At 38.7% G+C, this 23,199-nt stretch overlaps 1 protein-coding gene across 1 annotated transcript; it reads left to right on the forward strand.

The window, feature by feature from the left end:
• The first annotated feature begins 3,548 nt into the window (after positions 1–3,548).
• On the forward strand, positions 3,549–22,959 carry LOC141808656 (polycystin-1-like protein 2). The gene is made up of 30 exons (XM_074695328.1): positions 3,549–4,110; positions 4,219–4,361; positions 4,880–5,056; positions 5,779–5,916; positions 6,566–6,690; positions 6,877–6,997; positions 7,207–7,338; positions 8,171–8,284; positions 8,469–8,583; positions 8,676–8,866; positions 8,938–9,168; positions 9,251–9,352; positions 9,922–10,100; positions 11,272–11,418; positions 11,771–11,970; positions 12,699–12,907; positions 13,011–13,206; positions 14,688–14,907; positions 16,074–16,317; positions 16,487–16,583; positions 16,677–16,811; positions 17,018–17,203; positions 17,332–17,662; positions 18,734–18,867; positions 19,118–19,245; positions 19,414–19,574; positions 20,045–20,255; positions 21,000–21,101; positions 21,277–21,408; positions 22,733–22,959. The coding sequence occupies exons 1-30, from the start codon at positions 3,549–3,551 to the stop codon at positions 22,940–22,942; spliced, it is 5,373 nt and encodes a 1,790-aa protein (XP_074551429.1). The 3' UTR covers positions 22,943–22,959.
• The last annotated feature ends 240 nt before the right edge of the window (positions 22,960–23,199 follow it).

The following is a 23,199-nucleotide window of genomic DNA, read 5'->3' on the forward strand; positions in this document are numbered from 1 at the left end:
CATAATTAGCTGCATATATTTAAATACCACAACTCAGTGGCTTCATCACTCCTCTTTACTCTTGTAAAAAAAAAAAAAAAAAAAAAAAATCAATATCAATTATTATTATTAATAGTGAGACTGAGTTTAAAACTTTTTTTTTCAGACTGTTTAAAAAAAGAAGCAGAAGAAAAAGCAGCCAGATTAATATGAGGTCACTTTATGTGAGTGGGCCAGTAGTGCAAGATCTGAAACAGTTTGCAGTGATTGGTCCTGTACTAGGTTTCAGTGAAAAAGGAGGCCCAAGAAAAAAAAATAGTGGGAAATGAAGTTAACAGAATCGTTTTCCAATGCTTAATTCACTGCAGGTTTGTGTGCTGGAAAAAGTCACTGGGCTTCAGGCCTCTGTGTTGGACCAGTCTGACTGTGAAGACTCTTCCCATATTCCCATTGGTGTTTCGCTCCAAAGTGGGGCTCCTGTTCTGCTCCTCTTTTTTCTGACAACAGACAACATCTCATTCTCTGAGATGAGAGAAATGAAAAAAAGGAGTGACATTTTTTACATTGGCAAACCAGTTGAAAGTATGGAAAGACTTGAATATTGGAGAGGTATGAAGCATGTAACACTCAGTTGTATATTAGGTGGCTATAAAATACTTAACCTCCATAAATACCAAAAAATTTGAGCTTCATCTGCGTATGTTGTGCAGACTTAATAAGTGTTGAAACATTGTTAATAACTGACTGTTTTGTCACAGGCCCTGTAAAGATCAAACTCAGAGCCTGGAATATCTTCTCCTCTTCACATGTGGATGTGACTTTGTTTTCTTTCTGTGGCAAGAATTTACTTGCTGAACAAACTAGTGATAATGACTTTTTGTTTGGACCTCATGTTAAACAGGTAAGCTAATTTCTAATCACATATAACTGTATTAACAGTTTGGGACAGACTTAGTTGAAGGTAGCATTCCTTCATCCATGCGGAGATATCAGCCAGACTCACTGAGACAGTTGTGTCTCCAGGTGTAAGACAGGAAAACAGTTGTAGGAGAAGCTGTATTTATTTCATGTACTCTTTCCTCACTTTTTCTTTAAACTGTATTATTTATAAGTCATGTTTCTCACTTTTATTTCAGAGAAAGAGACATGCTCGAGTTTATAGATCTGCAGAAAAATTGATTGGATCTTCAGAAGAATTAATAAGGTCTTCAGACAAACTATTGGCAACAACAGTGGGATCAATGCTCAACAAAGATCTAAAGATCACACTCAGGGCGGTTATCAATAAAAAGGACAACAAACGTTACGAGTGGACATGCAGTAAGAATTTTATATTTTCTTGTCTTTTTAAATGTTCTTCAGTTCATACATTTTGAATTAAAAATCATGTTTTTGATTGATTTTTTTTCTTTAGGATTGTCTGAGCTAAAGTTGAAACCAAAGATAGCAAAAGGAGACTCAGTGTTGTTAATGCCTGTCAAGCTTCCAAGTTGTAAAAACATAACAGTACCAGATTGAATTCCTTCTTCATGTTCTACCGAAAAACACTCTTACTTTAGATAGACATAAAAATGAAGATGATGGTGATGATTATTATTATTATGATATGGACAGCAAAGATCACACTTTCTTTCTACAAGGCTCTATCTAGTAGACTATAAGGCTTAATCTTATTAATCTTAGATATACCATGCCACTGTGTCATTTTTTTACTGATTTATCCATTTTTTGTTAAATTTCATAAAATCACTTCTCTTTTGCCCCACAGATAATCCCTGTAAATGTCAAGGAAGTCGTGTAGGAACCGAGCGCACCATTGAAGGACATTGCATACCAGATCCATTCCAGTTTAATAAATATCGCTTTAAGGAGATAGACACCATTACAAACAAAGTGGAAAAGACTGAAGTCATATGCATCACATATACCCCAGAGAAGGAAGCTCCCAATTGGCTCAAGTATTTTTTCTTCATTTTACAGCTTATTTCACTCCAACTTGCAGTTTATTTCAATCTATACCACATTATTCCACTCCACTTTATTTCAGTTCTCTTACCCCCACTTTACTTGACTTCACTTCATTCTATTTACTCTCATATATTATAGATTCGGAATCACAGTAGTTAGTTTCACTTTACTTCATTCATCACAAAGTGCGAGTTTTGTGCAAACAGTAAATTTCATTCATGGATTTAGCTCTCCTCTGTTAAACTTATCTTTACCCCTGTTCACTTCACATGGTTTTGGTTTACATCACTTCACAGCAGTTTATTTTACTCCACACCACTTTATTCTGGTTCACTCTACTTCACATCACTTCACATTATTCTGATTTACACCATTTGATTCCACTTCATTTTTCTTGAATCCACTTAATTCCAGTGTACTCTGTTGATGTTATTTTTGGTAATATTTGGGTTAAAATATTGAAACAACTTAAGGACTACACTCCTGTGATTGAGTGTTTTATTTGTAAATGTTTTTCCTTTTAATGCCATTCAGATCTTTTTTGAACCTATTTTAAAATTAAGATGCCATTGGTTTAAACTGACCAAAAACTTTTGTACATACTTGAATTTTCACATTGACAAGAATTACATGAGGATACAACAAATGCAGTAAACTGTTATAAGCCACAGTCAATACTTGTTGGATTGTTGAATTAAATCCCACAAGGAAGCTTTCTGAGATTCATTTTTTGTACATTTTTTTTTTTAAATCAAAACTGTCATCATGTTGTGCCCGATCCTAGGCTGTCCTGCACTGAAGGCTGTGACCCCGTTGAAAAAGACAAAAGTGCAAAGATCAAAATGGACTGCACTGAAGGGCAAACACAGTGCCCACAAGTTGTGTGGCACATTGAAGACCCAAGAAAGGATTCAGAATGGCAAGTAAGTATCAGGAAAAATCAATGAATATAAAATCCATCAGCTATTGGGTTAATTAATTTGCATGTTGTACTTACAGGAGGAGACAAAGGACTGTTACAATTATGTAAATCAAAAGCCTCTTACACGGCGGAGTGATGGTGGAACACAATACACTGTGAACTATTCCAGTCTTAAGGAAGCAAAAAAGAAAGGTGTCAACATAGTGGTCACTTACAGTAAGTTTGCATATGTATGCACTCTTCAAAAAAGAATAAAATTATACAAATTTACTTGACAAAAAAAAAGCTAGATTTGTGTATTTTCTAGATTCCTACTAATGCTGCTTCAGATCACTTCAGGATCTTATTTTGGTCTCTTTTTATTACTTTTCATCTTAAAGAGGATGGAGATTATTATTACAAAAAATACCATATCCGCACATCATCACATGAGAGTGGATCATCTTCTGGTGGGTCTTCTTCTGGTGGGTCTTCTTCTGGTGGGTCTTCTTCTGGTGGGTCTTCTTCTGGTGGATCTTCTTCTGGTGGATCTTCTTCTGGTGGATCTTCTTCTGGTTCATCTGGGGGAGGCAATGGGGGGAAAACAACAAATGCACCTGCCAACCCCCCTACCCCCACAGCAGGAAAAACTACTAAAACAGCTATTACAACTAAAAAACCTGTGACTCCTCCCCCTGCTATGGCCTCCACTGCATCCATCAGTGCCAAGACAACAAAGACTAACAGCAATAGTGCAAATCCTGCTATCACCACCAAGAATAGTGCAACTCCTGCTATCACCACCAAGAATAGTGCAACTCCTGCTATCACCACCAAGAATAGTGCAACTCCGGCTATCACCACCAAGAATAGTGCAACTCTGGCTATCACCACCAGGAATAGTGCAACTCCTGCTTTCACCACAAAGAATATTGAATCTCCTGCTATCACCACCAAGAACATTGAAACTCCTGCTATCACCACCAAGAATATTGAATCTCCTGCTATCACCACCAAGAATATTGAAACTCCTGCTATAACTACAGAGAATATTGCAACTCCTGCTGTTACTACGGAAAATAGTAACACGCTTGCTATCACCACGAAGACCAGTTATACAACTTCACTAACAACCAACGTTATGGATAAACTTCAGTGCAGCATTTTGCCACTAGATGGAACAATCCTTGATGCGTTCACAATAACTTGCACCACTGTCACACCTTTTCCCAACTGTCGATACTGTTTCAAGACCCAGGAGGGTGAGTTACCCAAATGGGAATAATGATATTTAAAACATTTTTTTCTGTAAAAGCTTTGGCCATGATATCAATCGATCTCAGTCATGTCCTGATGTGATCTTCTGTCAGGAGAGCATCTGCGTTGCACAGAAGATAATACATTGAAGTCCATTTTTCTTCCACTTGGAGATAAAAATTCCAACTACAAGCTTGTCATCAAGGCAGACGCTAAAAGTGGCAGCTTTGAAGCTAGCACCACTATAACTACAAAGGTATGTTGATATGTTATAAATCAATAAATAATGGCAGGTGTAAGATTGTAGAAGAGCCGTCATTCTGAATGAATGTGCTGAAGTTAGAGCAGTTCTGTTAAATTCAGAATGCTCAATATTTTTGAATTCCTCAAAAATCCAACCCTGTTTATTGTTAGAAAAAAGTGAAAAATAATACTAATACTAATAATACTACCAATAATACTAGAGAATGGAAAAACAAGCTTTTTTCAATAGGTGTTTGTACAACATGTTAGCATTGATGTCTCACAGCAAGCTTTGAATTTCCTGGGGAGCTGTACTACTACTTTCCCCTATTCTCCTCTGGTTTCTCTCTTGGAACTTAGGCTTGTAATCATGTTTAAGTCCAAAAACATGTCTGGTGAGTAACTTGGTCACTTACAAGCACTCCTGCTAGCCCGAATGAGACAAGAGCCTTTTAGCTTCATCTTATTGTCCTGCTGATATCATCTTAACCACCGATGCAAGTTCTTAACAGGGCTTTATTTTCTTCATAGGTGTCCCCCACTTCAAACCCTTCAGGAGGTGGTCTTTCAGCATCAGTGGAAAAGGCTTTAGATCAACTGAAGGAACAAGGTCAACTGACTGGAGAGACTGTTGGGCAGATCTGTAACTCTGTGTCAAGCCAGCTGAACAGTCAGTCTGACGAATCAAACAAAGCTGAGAGACAAGAGGTAAACATACTCTCATACTGTGGATACAGATTTATTCCATTAGGTGTAAACAACTTTAAAAACTGGCTGGCAGCCACAGCTCAGCTAAGCAAATGGTCAAAGAAAGAAGAAATAAATCTAAGCCAGAGGAAAATTATATCTTTGGAAGTCCATAACACATTTGTGAGTAATGACAAGTATGCTTGGATACGGCATGCCTGTCAGTGATTGAGAAATGGACAGAGTCCAAACTGTTAAAAAAAGGTTTAGAAGTTGTGCCCACACATGATTAGGTCCAATTTATCATCCAAACACTATAAACACTATCAGGGAAGTGTGATGAATAGTGGGGTGATAAATCTTAATTTCACTTTATACTTTGGTAAACGATTGAAACAATTGTTTTTGCATGAGCAACTGATGTGAGTGATATGTACAACTCCAAGGTTGTTAATTTATATCTTGTTTACGTCCTGGTTAGCAAATGTCAGGGACATTAGCATGTTCAGTCATCATGGCTCAGCAAGTTGGCCATGTGACTATGACTCTCTAAAAGTTGTTAAATGTTAATTTATCCCAAAGTTTTGACATCTAGTTACATCAGAGAAGTAAGTTAATGTCCTAACTATCAATAATGGGATAGTGTGCCTGCATAAAAAAAAGTAAAGTTGCCAGTATAACCAGTAGGGTTTTCCTTCTTTGATCGGGGACCACGTGACCACTTGGTATGTATTTTTTTTAAGCTTCGAGAGCAGATGCTGTCTATGATGACTGACATAGCAAAAAATGCCCCATCCAGCAATCCAGAAGGAGTTCAGGTGATGACCAGGGGGCTTATCGCTGTCAGCCAGAAAGGCTCTGAACTCAGCCCATCAGCTCAGGTACTACACAACAACCCTCACACACTCGATTCTAGGTAGGGTAAAAGAGGGGATATAACCAGGGTGTGTCAGACACCCTTGACAACAAAATTGGAAACTGCTGGTATAACACCTCTTGCCAAGATCTCATGACTTTAGGACTGTTTTCCCTTCCTTTATCTCTAGGAACAGGCATCATTACTGTTAGCTGGGCTCAGCTCATCGCTCCTCCACATGGATTTAAACAAAACTGAAGAAAACATGAATGAAGTGCAAAATGCAGCCAGCACAATTGTGGAGGGAGCAGGAAATATTCTTCATTTTTCTTCCTCTGTGAGTATGTTACTTTTCGGTCCATGCTGATGGGATTTGACCCTCCTTCAGAGCAGCCCTAGTGATGAATATGACACATACTGATACATGTAGATACCTTATATTTATGGGATCATACATCCTAGGATTGTTTGGAGTCCTAAACGTCCTATCAGTATTTTAAACTAGTCAGAAAAGGATCGATAACCATGATATTAGTAGTTATACTTTGCCAGTGGTTCCTTTAACACCTTCCTTCTCTGTAAATCCTAACAAGAAGAAAAAAAAAGAAAAGAAAAGAAAAAGAAAGTAACATCGCCTTTGCCACCTACTTAATGTCTTATGTTACTTTCTCCAGAAAAACACATCTGATGCCCTTCTTGGTGCTTTGGATGACACCATGAGCGCATTGTTAGCATTTCAAGATATTGATAAAGGGCCAACCATCATCCAAGAAGCTCATATTAGTATGCTTGTTAACAGGTAAATTCCCAGTCACTTATTTTATTCAGTCCAGAGACAGATGATTATATTTTACAATTTGTCAAGAGTGGGATGAGAATATCCGGGCTACACAAAGCTATGATGGGGTTACCATTTGGACCATTTTGAAAAGACTAAATAAGTCCTGGTCTCTTACACCTTGCATCTATTTGTTTATTTTGTCAGACTGACGCTGGCAAGTGTGCACACACAGTCCATGACTATTCCCAACTGTTACTGCAGCTCATTTTCTCTCCCAGCTCTACACTCTGATTTGTTACCTTCAGATACACCAGTGGACATACGAGTAAGTTAGCTTGAGCAGTGGGGCTTGTGTGCATATATATATATATATATATATATATATATATATATATATATATATATATATATATATATATATATATTCTTAGTACCACTTTGGTATATTGACTCATTTTATGATCTGTGATGAGAAAAGTTACCCTGCATTGCCACAGGCAATATTATCAGGATTTAATACAAGTACATTTTCAGATGCTGAGCCTGGATAAAAATCCATTTTCCTGGTATGACAAAGGGAACATCAGTGGCTTCACTGGTTCTTTGTCCCTCACAACAACAGATGGCGGCAAAATCCATATCGAGAACTTGAGTGAAGAAATTGAGGTCAGTACACTTTTCCAGGGATGTTCTTTATAATGCTTTTCTGCAGAGTTGATGTCCTGTGACTAATCAATGCACATTCTTTATGTCAATATATGTTCATACTGACCTCAATGAAGTAGGCACTTTGGCTGTTTTTCATGTGAAGCTCTGAGCTGGCTTGTAGTACATTTTTAAGGCTGAATTTATGTTTGAGTGGCATGGCAGCAACATAAATGGTTCTGGTTTACATGTACCACCTGCTCCAACTGAAGTGGAATAACATCCTCAAGTGTGATAAACAAAAGTCTCCCTTTGCAGATCAATGAGGGTATGATTAATATGTTTGTACACATATTGTATATCTATGTAAACCTTAATGTTGGGGTAAGAGATAAACAATGTTTTGCTTCTGAGGCAGGGGAACTGTAAACTGGATGCCTGAGGCACCTGTTGAACCATTTCTGTAAAATCTAGACAGAAAATATTGGGTTTGTTTGAGAGAACACTTATTTTTCTACATGAAAACAACCCTTTTTATTTTAGTCTGTAATGAAAAACAATAAAAGATGTTTTTTCCATTTAAAAACCTTTATTCTTGCAACCCCAAATATGCTTGGATGTTGTCTTTAATGACTGAAATAAATATCTTGATGGTTTGCAAATCAAGTTAGCCTTATATGTGAAAGAAATTACATATGTGTCTGATATCTCACTCACTCTTCTCAGTTTCCTACTCGGTAAAACAAAGGCATGAAAATAAACTAAAAAAAGAACTGGAGCTTTTCTTTTTTTTTTTTTTTTTTAGATTTTTGAGATTGACTTATTTTGATTCATTTTTTCTTATTTGACACAGATTTTATTGCCAAGGCCTGTTGGAGAGCAGGTGAACACATCCATTTTGGACCTGGGGAACTTCAGCACAGCAGCCATAGACATTCCTTCAGCCAACAACACACTGGTGTTAAAGGTACACTGTGATGTTTAATATATATTTTGAGACCTCATATTATGATTTTCACTGTAATGTGTAATTTTTTAGCTAATGCAGTTAGTATATGTAATAATACAGTGCATCTTTTTTATTTTTTGAGGCATGGTAAAAATACAACTGGTATATAATAATTTAATCCTGTTTTTACTGTGTGATGTAGATGTTACCATCAATAGATTCATTGACCTTCAAAGTGTACCTTGGGTACAAGGACTACCCAAATGAAACAAATCATGTAGCCAAGACAGAGATGCCTCACCAGGGAACAACACAAGGTGATTCATCTCTTGGGGGTCAACACAGTAAGTTTTAAGTTGTAGTTTAGTTTTGATACATTACTGTTTGCTCCTTGTTGTGTCTTGTGCAGACGAGAAATACACTTGGATTCTTGAGCCTGAGATTCTGAATGGAAACACTGGACTGCATTATCTTTTTGTGAGGCCTGTAGTAGGCCCAGGAATAAAATCCATCGAGGCCAAATTATCCATAACCCCTCTTACAAGCTCATGTAAATTTTGGAATGAATCAACATTAGATTGGAGTACTAATGGATGCAGGGTAAGTGCAATAGATTAGTCTGCATATTGTATGACTTGGTGTCCTTCACATACTTTGTTATGGCTTCGAAGGTTGGCGTACAGACCACACATCTGGTCACCCAGTGCCTCTGCAACCACCTGACCTTTTTTGGGAGCTCTTTCTTTGTCACTCCCAACCTTGTGGACCCATCTCGTACAGCCGAGCTATTTGCAACTTTCGCAGAGAATCCTGTGGTTGTCTGTTTTGTGGGGGCGCTGTTTGTTGTTTATTTACTGGCTGTTATATGGGCGCGGCGAAAGGACGTTCAAGACACAGTAAAGGTACTGAACATCTCCGGCCTTTTACCAAATTCAGAGATGCTGTAAGTTTACCCATGTTGTAATCATGTTACCTGATTTTCAGGTGAAGGTGACTGTGCTGGGGGACAATGACCCAATGGATGAGTACCGCTACCTGTTAAGTATAAGCACTGGGCACCGTAGGGGAGCTTTTACCTCTTCTCAGGTAATTGAAAGTTCATCGAAGCACATGATCTCAAATAAACCTACAGTAACAGGATCCTCATAAAAGACAGTGGTGCAAGAAGTTACGGCAATAAATAATGTCAAATGGGTTAACTAGCAATCAGCAAATCATTGAGAGTGCATAATCAGTCGTGTTGCTCTGGTTTCTGGTTTCTTTAAATCCAAACCATAATTATTTAGCATTCTTTGCACATCGGTTGACTAACCTGTCAGAAATACTCCATCATTTAGTTGATTAAAGAATAAGATACTCTCAGTTGTTTCTGTTGGTCTGAAAATTGTATTATAAAAACCAATCAGCATGCTGGAGTCCATTATGCACAAGCTGTGTGATGATTACACAGACGACACTTCATGATTGAAAAAGTAAAACTAACTCATCATATCTGCTATTTCTGATTAAAATGCATTGAAAAAGCAAATGACGTCTTTTTTTTTTAGACATAAAAGCAATTGCTCCTTCCTAACTCCCCAAAGCCTTCTCCATCCTGTACACATGTCATCTAAGGACAATCCAGCTTTTACAGTCAGAGGTGTGAACTGTTTTAGGTGGCGATAACTCTCATGGGCACTGAGGGAAATAGTGAACCCCATCACTTAATGGATCCAAAGAAGTGTGTGTTTGAGAGGGGTGCGGTGGATGTTTTCCTGCTAACTACACCATTTTCACTGGGAGACCTGCATGAGATCAGACTGTGGCACAACAACTCTGGGAGCCACCCTGCTTGGTAAGCTATGAAAGAAAGCTCATACATTTTCAACCTGATTAAAAGCTGATCAGATGTGGCTAACGCTGTGGGCACTGAACCTGTTAGTTTTAATCTTTAAGGCTGTGGACTTGTCAACTTGTAACTTTTCCAAGTGCCTCGGGCCTCCTGCAGGCCTCATAAGGATGGGCCCCTCATTCCTCTGTCCAAACACTTCATAACTGAATTTCTAATACCTTGATCTTAGACTATTGAAGAAGAGGACACAGAGTCCCATCAGCCAAGGAATTCAGTCAGCTTGAATCCAATAACTTTACTCAAAACAAGCCATCTTGAACAAAATGAGGTCCCTAGGTCTGCAGTGAATCAACTAAATCCAATCTCCCCAGATTCAGCTCTCATCCTCTCTCCCCACAGACCAAAAAACCCCTACCCCCAAAGGCCCTAAAAGCTTCTCCCCAAAACCTAGAGCCTCTCCACAGCCTCAGAAAAGACCTCTTTCTCCGAGGCAGAAGCAGCTTCTTTTATATCCTTGTGTTGTGCGTTCCTTCTGTGCCAGATGATCTGAAAGACATTGCTTTCCTCAGTACAACATGATGATTGGCTGTTCTTTTAATGGAAGATGTCCATAGGTACACATTTGGAGGTGTGCATCAGTATTCTGTTGTGACTTCATAATAGAAACTCAGGTTCAGTGTCCTCAGATGTTTTCAATTTATTTCTGTCATAGCTGGCCTTGAACCTGCATGTCAACCAACACTTCAGGAAGGAGAATGGCTCTGTCACTGGTGGACGGGGCTGTGATGATGTCTTTATTTGCCAGTCAGAAAAAGGAACTATTGAAATGGGAAAATGTTACCCACACACCTAAGTTTGTTTAAGGTCTTATTGATGTAAACAGCAACATTATAACATTCAGAAAGCTCATCCATTGGGCAGCTTTATCCCCCTGTACTCCTGAAGACATTGAAAGCAATGTCACCTGTCATTCCATGATTTACAATTCTGTTTACTCCTACCCCAAAGCTAAGGGGACAGCATGCAAAAGGGGAAAGCTGGCAGCTAAGTTTAACCAGCTAGACATTTAGCCTGTGCTGGCTGCTATAAGTAAGATGCTTTACAATTCTTGAATTTTTTGATTGTCCCTTAAAAAATATACAGCATTTAACACTTGAACACTTTTTTTTCTCAGGTATGTTGGCACTGTCATGGTGCAAGATTTACAAACACAACAGAAATGGCATTTTCTGTGCAACTCCTGGTTGGCTATAGACATAGGCGACTGTTCCCTGGATAAAGTTTTTCCTGTTTCGACAGAAATAGAACTGAAAAGGTTCAGGTAAGGTGAAACTGTGGTGAGGTAATTGAGTAGCAAAATTATAGACATAAGCACACACCTGGAGTTAAAAGGCAGAGAGTGGAACCAAGGCTGTTATTTTATCCCATTGAATGATAAGAGGGCTGATCAAATGCAAATGCAAGCAATAGCTGGTGTGGATTTTACCAGTTCACTGCGGGCTCAATTTTTAAGAGACACACCGAAATCAGCTATTAGGATGTGGTTTTCTATTGTGATGCATGTTTCAGAAAGAAAGCTATATTTCAGGAATCAATTGGCTGATAAAATGTGCTGTAAAATAAATGAAATGGATGTCGGAGGTTCTATTTCACACCTTGTTTCCATTCAACAGTAATTTGTTCTTCACAAAGACAACAAAAGACTTCAGTGACGGTCACCTCTGGTACTCTGTGATCAGTCGACCACCAAGCAGCAACTTCACTTGTGTTCAGAGAGTTTCCTGCTGCTTCTCGCTGCTGCTCTGTACCATGTTGACCAGCATCATGTTTTATGGCATCCCCACAGATCCCTCTGAGCAGACACTGGACCTGGGTAAAATACCTTAAGTTTCATCTAGATCTTTAAAAAGTGATTTATCTGTCTTAGGTCATCAACCTTATTTGTGTTTGGCTTTGTGTAAGATTATCTCATCAATCAGGTTTTCGAGTCAGGCTAATTTCTTGGCACTCTACCTCTATGCAGATGATTCAGTTATCTATTGTTTATCCCCTTGAGTAGAGTTATGGAATTGCCTACAGTTCTGCTTTGCATAATCACCCACTGTCCATGCTATTTGTGGTTAAATTGTGTTACAGCAAGTTATTTAATTCGTACCTTTTTCCAATTGTGTTCTTCTAACAAGGCTAGATTACTTTGTTACATTTTTAGAGTATGGCAATTTCCTGTTTATAAAAGTGCTTTTAGAAACTGTTTCCATTATGCTTTTAGTTTTTAAAAACTCTTGCAATCCTTTTCAGCACTGCCCTCTTGAAGTTGGTGGTTTGACACCAACCAACCTCTTCTCTAATACTGTTTCTCTTGAGCCATGTGCACATATGTGTACAAGACAAATCAATATGTTCTTTGCCACTCCAATGTTCTACTTCTGTTCAATCCCAGAGAAAAAAAGGAAAATTGGAAAAGCTTTCAAATTCAACCAATTCCTTCCAGAGCAAGGGGACTGGAAATTGCCAGCACTTCTTATATAAGAATAATTCATGTTAATCCTGTTAACATACACATCTTGTACAGTTTTCTTCTTCTTTCTGATATTTTCTCAGGTCACTTTGAGTTCACCTGGCAGCAGTTCATGATTGGAGTTCAGAGTTCTCTCATCATGTTTCCAGTGAATATCCTTATTGTTAGTATTTTCAGGAACACTCAACCTCGGGAAACAACATGTTGCAAGCGCAGAAACGCTGTTGTACAGCTTTCTGTCTCACAGACTGTCCCCACCAACATGAATGTCACTTTAGACACAATCATCAAGGCTAGTTCACCACCTCTTTTTTGTACTGTGTAGCAATTTTAAGCTTCTGGTTGGTGCAGCTGTGCCAGGAAAATAACTGCTTTTTTTGTATTTTCTCCTGCAGGATATCACAAAGATTGCCCTTTCACTTTCCAATTCAGTGAAAAGTAACATACCAAGCAAAGAGGCTGAGTTTGGGCCTGGTCAACAAGTAGATATCAATGCTGTTCTCTCTGTCGTTGAGGACTTCATTAAGCATAACAAAAGCAGCAATGGCACCCTCTCTAATGCCCACAGTCGAACCCAGTCGCAGCTAACAGGTGTGTAATGGTGTAGACTAGAGAAAAACTGACATTTCATAAAACTAGCTTCATAAGGTTAAGTAGTTCTACAGTGTTGGGCTGAGGTGACGTAATAGAGAGCTGAAGTCCTGTAACCTTTACAGCAACCCAACTGCTCTGCTCAACTTTCATGAATTTCTTTCAATAGTTTTGGCAAGATTGAAAAGCATTGCTTGGTGGGGTGATAAAATTGTGGAAAAAGAAAATCTCTTCAGGCCATGTCCACATGTAGCCGGGTATTCTCGGAAACGTGTGTCCCCCCCCTTTCATTTGAAAAAACACTTTTGTCCACACGTAGCAGGTAAATCCGCCGCTCCAAGCACGCCAAACCCATAACGGGCAGTGTTTTCCTGACGTAAAACCCGTGCCAGCCAATCAGAATGAGCCCCTGTAATTCAGCTGTGACGTTTGAGAAGCAAAAACTCAGTTTACCGGCATCCACATGAAACCATGAAACCGGAGTTTTCAGAAAACATTGTTTTTAGTGACGTAAAGCTGCAGTTTAGTGTGGACGACAGGCATAAATGTATAAACATTTATGCGGTTTCCAAAATACCGGGCTACGTGTGGGCATGGCCTTAGAAATCAACTCTCTTAAATCTCTCATAGAGACCCTCTCAACACATACACACTCCCAAAACACTCATCCCACGAACCAAAAGAAACCAACTGAAGCTGCTGGCTCTTGAGTATCACACACCTAACTGAGGAAAAGAGCTTCCTTTTATAGACTACCCAGGCTGATGAGCACCAGCTGGGTGCACTGAGGACAGGTGAGCTGAGTGAGAGCTTGTTAGGAGTGCTGGAGGTCACAAAACACCTCCATCTGTAACACTTTTTTTTTTTGTCTAATCAGCTGGATGTGAGTGGCACTGTGAGTCTCTGCATGATGAATCAGGTGTCTACTTTGAAACTGTTTTGAGTGGCTGGGTGTGTCTTCCTATGTTCCCATGTTCTTTCTATCTTCATGCACTTGTATTCCTAAGAGGCCCCAAATTTTTTTTACCCCAGACCCAAAACAGCTTTGTAACACTCCTGCCCTCAGCCTACCCTTCTCACTCTTTGTGCTTCTCCAGTCTATCATGTCTTATACAAAATGACAACCTGTGTGAACGCCCGGAACACTTCACTGATGATACATTATTGTATTTTTCTGAAATGGGATGGGATAAGTGTTCTGACAGAATGCAAAGCAAATTTTGGAGCATTTATGATTGTTTGAAAGCCCTTGAAAAGTGATGATAAGATTCCAATTTGCAAAGAGGCTTTTCATGAAGAAAATATGAGTCAGCGTGTTATGAAAATGTTCCAACACCCAAGGAAGAAATAGCCTGCCAAATTTGTGTTAATGAACCTAAGTAAACTTCTTTCCTGTTCTCTGAACATGGCGTGCCTTTTGTGCAAGCAGCATGTCCCTGTAGTATTCAAATCTTAAACTGATTCCAAATGTGCGTTTGCAGAGGCTACGGTGCATTCGGGGTCAACAGAGGAGGGGATTCAGAAGAAGAGCAACAAAAGCCAGTATCTTTATCGGCAGCTGTGTCACATTGAAAGGGAGCTGATTCTGCTGGGACCGTCTGGCTTTCCAGACCCGCACAGCTACAACCAGGCTGTGCAGCAAGTCCAGGGCATGAAGGACTCTCTCAAAGATCAGCTGTTCAAATTCAGCTCTGCCAACCTGTATGAACCTGACCAAAAGAAGTAAGGTCACTGTTTCAAAAAAAAGCACACAGCAGTGAAATTGTGTCAGCCTGTTATCTTCAGAATGTGTGAGCTTTCCTTTAAAAGACTTTGTTAGAGCCTTGAAAGTCTCTGTAGCCTTTAGAGGGAAGGATTTCTTTTTTATCTTTTTTTTTTTTTTGATCGCTGTTCGATTGAAAGATAAATGGTTAACAGTGCTTGAAAAGACTGTCTTGGAAACCTTGACCTTGAAGTTAAGAAGCTGCTCGCAGGCACTTTGGTTAAAATTGCCCCTGACACATTTGATAAACCACTATAAAGTAGCATACCATTGCCATGGATCCTTACATTTGTCCCTGTTAAATGGCCAGGACCATTATGGAACACAAGCCAAGACTGAAAATTATTATCCTAGTGTGGAAACGATTGGGAATTTGTAGCTGATCAGGATGTTTGAGAAACGGCTGCCAAACATTTTAAACAATAGAGTGCTATTCATATTACTGGCAAGAATTAGTACGCACAAGTTTAATGTCTTTACTACAAAATTAGTCATGGAAATCATTTTTAGCAGAGAAAAACACAGATCTCTGTGTTTTATCTCTTCTCACTACTAAACTTCATCAGCCGATGTGGTGTTGTCACACAGACCTAGACGGTCTGGTAGACCCAAACTAGCAGCTAAGAAGTAGCAATACAAAATAACCTGTAACCAGCAATTTTGGCACTGATAAAGTGTCGATTAGGATCAGGCATATATCTAGAAGGGAGCATTTTTTAAGTTTACTTTGAAACTCCTCACAGCCCCTGAAACTTGTAAATTATAAATATTGACTTTTTTCCTCCTTGAAGGCCCTATGAGGACTTTATAAATGATCTTGAAGTAGTCACACTTCTACATATATTTGCCTCCTAGCTAGCCAGCTGCTGGCTGCCACTTCATATTGAGGAATAGGTTGGAAAATGTATTTGTGCAGTATGCAGATATGTGACTTGAATTAACTAATTTCTTTCACTTTTGACCGTTACTATTTTCAAATCATGGGGTCTACATTCAAACAACCTATTTCAGCCTCGTCGAGCCCTTGCCACAAACATATGAGAGTGAAGCAGTAACTATAGGAACTGCCCTTTTATCTACACTCCTTCTCTCCATTCACCTGCAGGTTGAGCCCCACTGACTGCACTGATGCTGATGATAAGCAGAAAAAGAAAAGTTCATGCTGTCACGGCGGGCTGCCTTGGTGGTTTATTTTTGTTGGATGGCTCCTTGTCATAGCCACCAGTGTGGTTTCAGGATATTTCACCATGCTTTATGGGTTGAAATTTGGGAAGGAACGCTCAGTGAGCTGGCTCGTTTCCATGATTGTCTCCTTTTTTCAGAGTGTCCTCATCATTCAGCCACTGAAGGTAAGCAGGGGGAGCTCGTGGTTCAGCTTTCTAACACATTTTGTCTGCTCAACCAAAGCTTGTTTCAAGTCATGTTTAAGAATTTGGTAGTTTGAATTTTCTTTTGAGAAAACTGCAGTATGATTTAGTTTTTCAAAAATGTATTAATTCTTCATATGTTTAATCACAGGTGGTATTTCTGGCAATCTTCTTTGCACTTGTGATAAAGAAAGTCGATGAAGAGGAATTTCAAGACTTGGCATTTGAAGAAAATCACAAAAATCAAGGTAAAAAAAGAAAAGAAAAATATGTACTCAAAATGAGCTCTGATCACAGTCAAGGATTTATATATAAAAAAACACCTTAATTTGCTTTTTCAGGTGATGATCATGACCAACGGGCAGTCAGACGAGAAGGTGGTCTTTATGCACCCCCTCCTGCAGCAGACATTGAAAGGATGAAAAGAAACAAAATTCTGGAACAAAAGGCATTTGCCCTCATCAAGGAGATTCTGGGTGAGTGAAGATGCAGAAAGACAAGAAGTGAAAAGAGTTGGATCCCAGGAGCTGTTTCATAAAAAGATTTCTGTTCCAGATACATGAAATCTAAATGATTTTTCAGTCTGAAGAGTGGGTAGATGTTTTTCCCTTGCAGGCCATATTCAAATGCACTCTGATCAAACAGCAATCTTTCAGAACTATGGCATGTCTTTCTTTTTCAGTCTACATGGGGTTCTTGTGGATGCTGCTGCTGGTGGCGTATGGACAGAGAGATCCCAATGCTTTTTTCCTGAACAGACACATTCAGCACAGTTTTCGTAAAGGAACCACAAACAGTATGAGCCTTGGGAAAATCTTCACATGGGCCAACACATCTCTATTAGAAAACCTCTTTGGAGTTTATCCGGGTAAATATGTTTGGACTTTGAATTACCAACCTCAGCTTTTGCTGGGGGAAGAAAGTGTTGGTGAGTGTATATGGTTTTAATATTTGTAGAAAATTACAAAATGAAAACTTAAAAATGTTGTCTTCCAGGATTTATCACAGATGGAAATTCCAAACTTGTGGGTAACGCCCGTCTTCGTCAACTGAGAGTCCAGAGGAACTCCTGTCAGATCCCTGACTCCATGCTTGGGATTGTACCAGAGTGCAACGCTCCCTATTCATGGGAAGCAGAAGACACTGGCTCCTATGAGCCTGGCTGGAACAACTCAGCAGGGGATAATATCTCTATCAGCAGCTCTAGTCCATGGAAATACCAAACACAGGCTCAGCTCAGGGCTTATCCTTTCTGGGGGAAGTTAGAGCTCTACAGGGGAGGTGGATTTGTGGTGGAGCTTGGCCCAGATTTACAGAATGCCAGCAGGTACATACTTTAGTAACGTGATAGTGCGAAAGCAATAACTGCCTTGTCTTTTGTGTAACAGGACTGAAAATGTGAATTAGTGCTTTACTAGGTCAGTGATCCCAAGATGTTCAACACAATGCATTGACATTAAGGTGTAGAATTAATGTAGTCATTTAAGGGTGTTAAGATTCCAGTTGGAGGCTTTTGAAAAACATTTTATATGTTGGTGATCAACCTCCCAAAGCGATCTAACCATTTGGAAATCAAATGAATGCAACAAATTGTACTCTATGTCCCTGACTTTTATCTGTTATTCAAAGAAATGCTGCACTCCTACGTCAGTGTGCTTTAAAAACATGACTCTGAGGCAGAGTGTTTTCAAAGTGCCAAGAGTTGATTCTTATATTTTTCAAAGAATAACACTGATGTACATTTAAAAACACACAGGAGCACAAAAAGCCTCAACAGTGTTTATAAAGTATAAAGTTACTCAGAGATAACTCACTGATGAGCAAGTGCTACGGCAAAGACACTAACAATCTCAATATATTGTATGGCAAACACTCAAAACTACTGACTCTATTTGGATTATTAATTCCATGTTAATTCGGCCACAAAATGTATCAAAATTAATATTTTATAAAGCGTGTTTTTCTTAACTGTAAAAGGGCAAATAGGAATATTGTAGCTGGCATTTCTTTCACAGCGTAATGAGTAGCCGATGCAACATGCTACCTCTACCTGCTAAGACCAGAAGAGCAGAACAGCAATCAATACTTAGACCAAAGCCAATCAATTAATTTAAATGGCAAAATTCAATACATTTTCAAGTCTTAACAAGAAATTTTTTCAACACATTTTCGTTTTTGTAAGTCTTATATTTTGTATTATCATTAACATCATACTGCTTTTACATCCACTACATGTGAATGCAGCGTAAATGGGATAATTGTATTAATAATGTAAAGCGTTTTGAATGGTTTCAAGATGAGAGAAAGCGCTCCATAAACAGCCTATTTACAATTATGATGTTCTTACAATCAAATACGGGGAATAAGGTGAACACATAATTCTGTGTTTTCCCCACAGTACCCTTGAGTATCTGCTCAGAAACAAATGGCTGGATTTGTACACAAGGGCCATCTTCGTGGAGTTCACCATCTACAATGCTAATGTCAACCTCTTTGGCATTGTGACTCTCCTACTGGAGACAACAGCCATCGGTAAGAGAAAACAATCATTATCCAGTCAGATTTCTCACAAGTGTAGATATCAATGGAGCTTCAATGAAAATGTTATTTATTTATTTATTTATTTATTTATTTATTTATTTTTCTGTGATCCTCACACTGAAAGAACATGTATGACCACATACATTATTGATGCTATTTTTTTTAGATTCGGTTTAGGTTTTTTACCCCCTGTTTTGCCTTCACATAAATTAACACCGTATTTGTTTGTTATATTTTACAGGAGCATTTCAGTTTCATAGCAAGCTGCAGAGTGTTCGTCTTTACCAATTGACTGGTACTCTGCAAATCTTTGTAATGGCAGCTGAGATTATATACATGCTTTTCATCCTGTATTATATGTATATTCAGGTAAGAGGGTCTTTTTTGTTGTCTGATTTTTTGTTAGTTTGTTTTTGTGCAGGGAGTTTGACTTGAAAACTGCTAAGCAGGATATAATTTCCCAAATATGTATTCTGTAGTATATATATAATTAAGTTTATCTGTTTTTTTCTATTACTTTCTTTTCTTTGTTGAAAGGGCAAACTAATGAAGCAGCAGAGATGGGCTTACTTTAGGAGCAGGTGGAACTTTGTTGACCTGACCATCATCCTACTGAGCTGGAGCGCCCTGGGTGTTTTTATCAAGAGGACTCTGCTCGGGAACCGTGATGTGACATATTACCAAAACCACAAAGACCAGTGAGACTAACACACACTGAGTTAAACTTAATGTTCGAACTTTAGCTTGTGGCACATAAAAATTCAGTGTTGTGTAAGAAGCTTTATGGACCTTAATCTGCTGGTCTGCTTGTTTTATCAGCCATGATTCTATGTCAGCGTACTCATCAGGCAAATCAGCTTTGGCCCACTTCCAGATGGAAAAGCTGCCATGTCAGCATTGGCAATTTAGCATTTGTGTTATATAGCTAAAGCTTTTTTTAAAAAATGTCACTTCCTACAAACTCAGCAGTACTCTGTGGTTAGAGCTAAAAAGAGAAAATACAGATGTGCCAATGTGGACATCATTTTACCATTTGGTTGAAGCATGCTACTGTGGCTTAAAACATCTTCTTTGCCCCTCCTCAAACTGAACTTAATGCTGAACTAGTCTTGTGCGGTTATCATTAATATTTCTTAAATAGTGCTCTTTGTGTGTTTGATGTTTGTAGATTTCCCAGCTTTTATGAGACAGCTGCGGCAGACTCAACACTCCAATATCTGATCGCCTTCCTGGTCCTTCTCTCTACTATCAAAATGTGGCACCTGTTCAGACTGAACCCAAAGATGAATCTGATTTCTGCAACACTAACAAGAGCATGGAATGACATTTCTGGTTTCCTCCTGATCATTGTGATAATGGTCTTGGCGTATTCCCTATCAGTGAGTATCTTGCCCTTTCACTATAAGCCTCTGAGTAGTCCGGGTCATTCAAGTTCTTTTACATGAGTAAATATGAAGTTACTGTTTGTTTTGAGACTTGTGTAATTCAGTGAATTTCCCCTCAAAATGAACATTTTATTTGATAAAGGCTACCTTATTTTTCACAATTGAGCAATGAAGTTGTTCTTTCTGATTTCAAGTTTCATTCTAACCAGACAAGGCCAGCAATATCTAAGGTATTCCTATGCATTTTTTAATCTGGGTAATGAGAAATGCACAGTCCATTTGGGACTGTTTTAAGAAAGGAAGCATGTTTGACTTTTCGTTGACATGACTGTGTAGGAGGGTCAAGGAAAGAAAATGAACTTTTTCCGTATTCTCTAAAGCAGTATTATTCTGAATAAGTAAGTGTAATAAAACATTGAGTCAAGATAACTCAGGAAAAAAATAATAATCTCTAGCTACCCATGCATCTAAATCAAGTTTTCTATCAAGTAAGGTTTCAATGCAAATCAGAATACGCTACTGAATCTAAAAATTCCCCTCATCTTGGTGTAATAGAGTTCATGTGCAGAGGCAGTGGTTGTGCCATATGAAGCTGTTTAATGCAGTCATGAATTTCGGTGTCCTTATCTGCTGTAAGTACTGCATAAGGACGACATATCAGTTTATGAATCAAGTGTTGAATATGAAACACTTTTTGCATGCCCCCATTAAAATATCCATTTCATAAACTCTTTCCAGAGCAACGTGATTTATGGCTGGAAGTTGTCACGTTATCGGACTTTGACGGATGCTCTCCTGACCATTATCAGTCTGCAGATCGGTGTCTTTAACTACGACGAGGTTTGCAATATTCCTCCACTCACAGATTTTCTGTGGAATCAGAACAAAAAGTTTTTGACAGACTGCAGGATTTCACATTGATGTTCTTAACTGTACCCCTTTAAAAGTCTGCTCCCCTCCCCCTCAGATAAGGTTTCGTGACTGATAAGTGTGTCTCACTGATAACCTCTTCCAGGTCTTGAACAGCAGCCCCTGGCTCGGTGGGATACTCTTTGGCTCCTGCATTATCTTCATGTCTTATGTGGTGCTCAATCTACTCATCTCAGTGATCCTTGTGGCATTTAACCAGGAGCAAATACACCATAAGGTATGTTTCTGTATCATGGAATCATCACTGTTTTCTAAGCTAGGGAGGATACTGAGGTTATCTTCCAAAATCAAAACTTTTTTATGACCGAAGCTGATGGAGCCAGGATAATAACTGTATCATTAATTGAGAGGACACAGCAAAAGTGCACATAGTCTGACTTTCTACCACTCATTTAAATTGAAGTCTTGTGTGTGTTTTTGGATCAGCCTTTCTGGAGTTCCCTCTCTGCTGGGTGTCTCCATGCTCTGGTACCGCTATAATGAGTTACAGGCTGGAAACTTTGGGAACCTCTGTTCAAAAAAAAAAACTATCTAATGATTTTTTTTCACTCAAGACTGTGAAAATTACATTTTATATATCTGAGGTTTACCAAGATACCAAGAGCCCCATTCAAGACCCATGTAGGTTTCGTAGGTTTACAAGAAGGTATACATTTCGCCTGAATCAGTAAACTGATGAAGCTATTCTATATAAACAGTTAAAAATAGCAGAGGTATCTATTTAACCTTTGTGGAACTAAGATTTCCCCCGACAGTTAGTCGTTTTCCCTGATGGACAACTAGCCAAGACAGCTCACCAGGTACAGTTTAAAATTGTACAGTACACTACACAAGTGTATGGGTTTAATGGGGGAAGCTTTATAATTATGTAGGCCTACTACATGACAATTAGAGTCATATCAATTTAAGTTACGGAAAGCTGCTGATTGCTTGATGATAAGACGTGGTTGTACGAATCGCAAATAATTGTAATACATCCCATCACTTTGAACACCCACTACCGTTCCTCTTACTAATGAATCAAACTACTTACCATCTTGGAGAGGTTTTTTTTTTTTTTTTTTTCTAGGAGTGAAGCACTCTGGTGGGCAGATTTAAATATCAAGGAAAAGGGATTGAAAGATAAAGGAGACACTAACGACCTGACCAGAAAGGTTTCTGTGGAGAGGATGCAGATCTTCAGAAACATGTTTGATTACCAGAATTAACATATCTCAGCATGAAGAAGTTCTCATTGCCTTTTACTGGTGATAAAAATAGTTTTAAATCTGAATCTAGAAATATTTGTGCAGCTACAAAGTAAAGCAGTTTCCTTTGAAAGGATAAGCTATTGATTTGATCATTCATTGCTTAAGGGGCATCAATGTGGAACCTGACTGGACAGTCTGACTTTGTTTAAAGTGAGAAATAAAATTGTGACTGCAATGATGGTTACAAATTGAGATCAAAGCTCATAAAGCTTGTGATAAGATACATCTGTAGCTGCTCGAAGAATAAAAATTACTGTCTGACACTCTGAAACTCATTTTTCTTTTTTTCAGCCCTCAGACGAGGAGGAGATTGTCGACCTAATGCTGAAGAAAATCTTCAGTCTCTTTGGAATCAGATATGAGAATACCTCAGACACAATGAGACCAGATGGAGACAAAGACACGGACTTTATGCTGAACAACAGCAGAAACGTCACAAACAATCCTCCAGTTGATGTCAGTTTCATACAAACGTCAGATTACTCTGTAAACCGTCTATAGGTTCATCAATCACTTATACACAGCCTTTAATTGAGTGTTCAATGCTTTTGTTTGCACCAATGTTCTTGTGGTAGTACATTCATGTCTGTTGTTTGTTTCTTGTTATCTTGTGGGAAGATTTAGCAGCTTTGTGGATAAAGTGTGAATCGAAAACAACACCTGCATTCATCCTGTCATTCAACAAGACAGGTGTAAATGCACAGGTTGCATAAAGAAAAAAACTTACTTTTGGTGCAGCAGTTGTGGAATCGTCATCC

The sequence above is a fragment of the Halichoeres trimaculatus genome, unplaced genomic scaffold, assembly GCF_033239565.1.
Source record: "Halichoeres trimaculatus isolate MK-OKI-2021-1 unplaced genomic scaffold, fHalTri1.1 fHalTri1_scaffold_19, whole genome shotgun sequence".
Classification (NCBI taxonomy): Eukaryota; Metazoa; Chordata; class Actinopteri; order Labriformes; family Labridae; genus Halichoeres; species Halichoeres trimaculatus.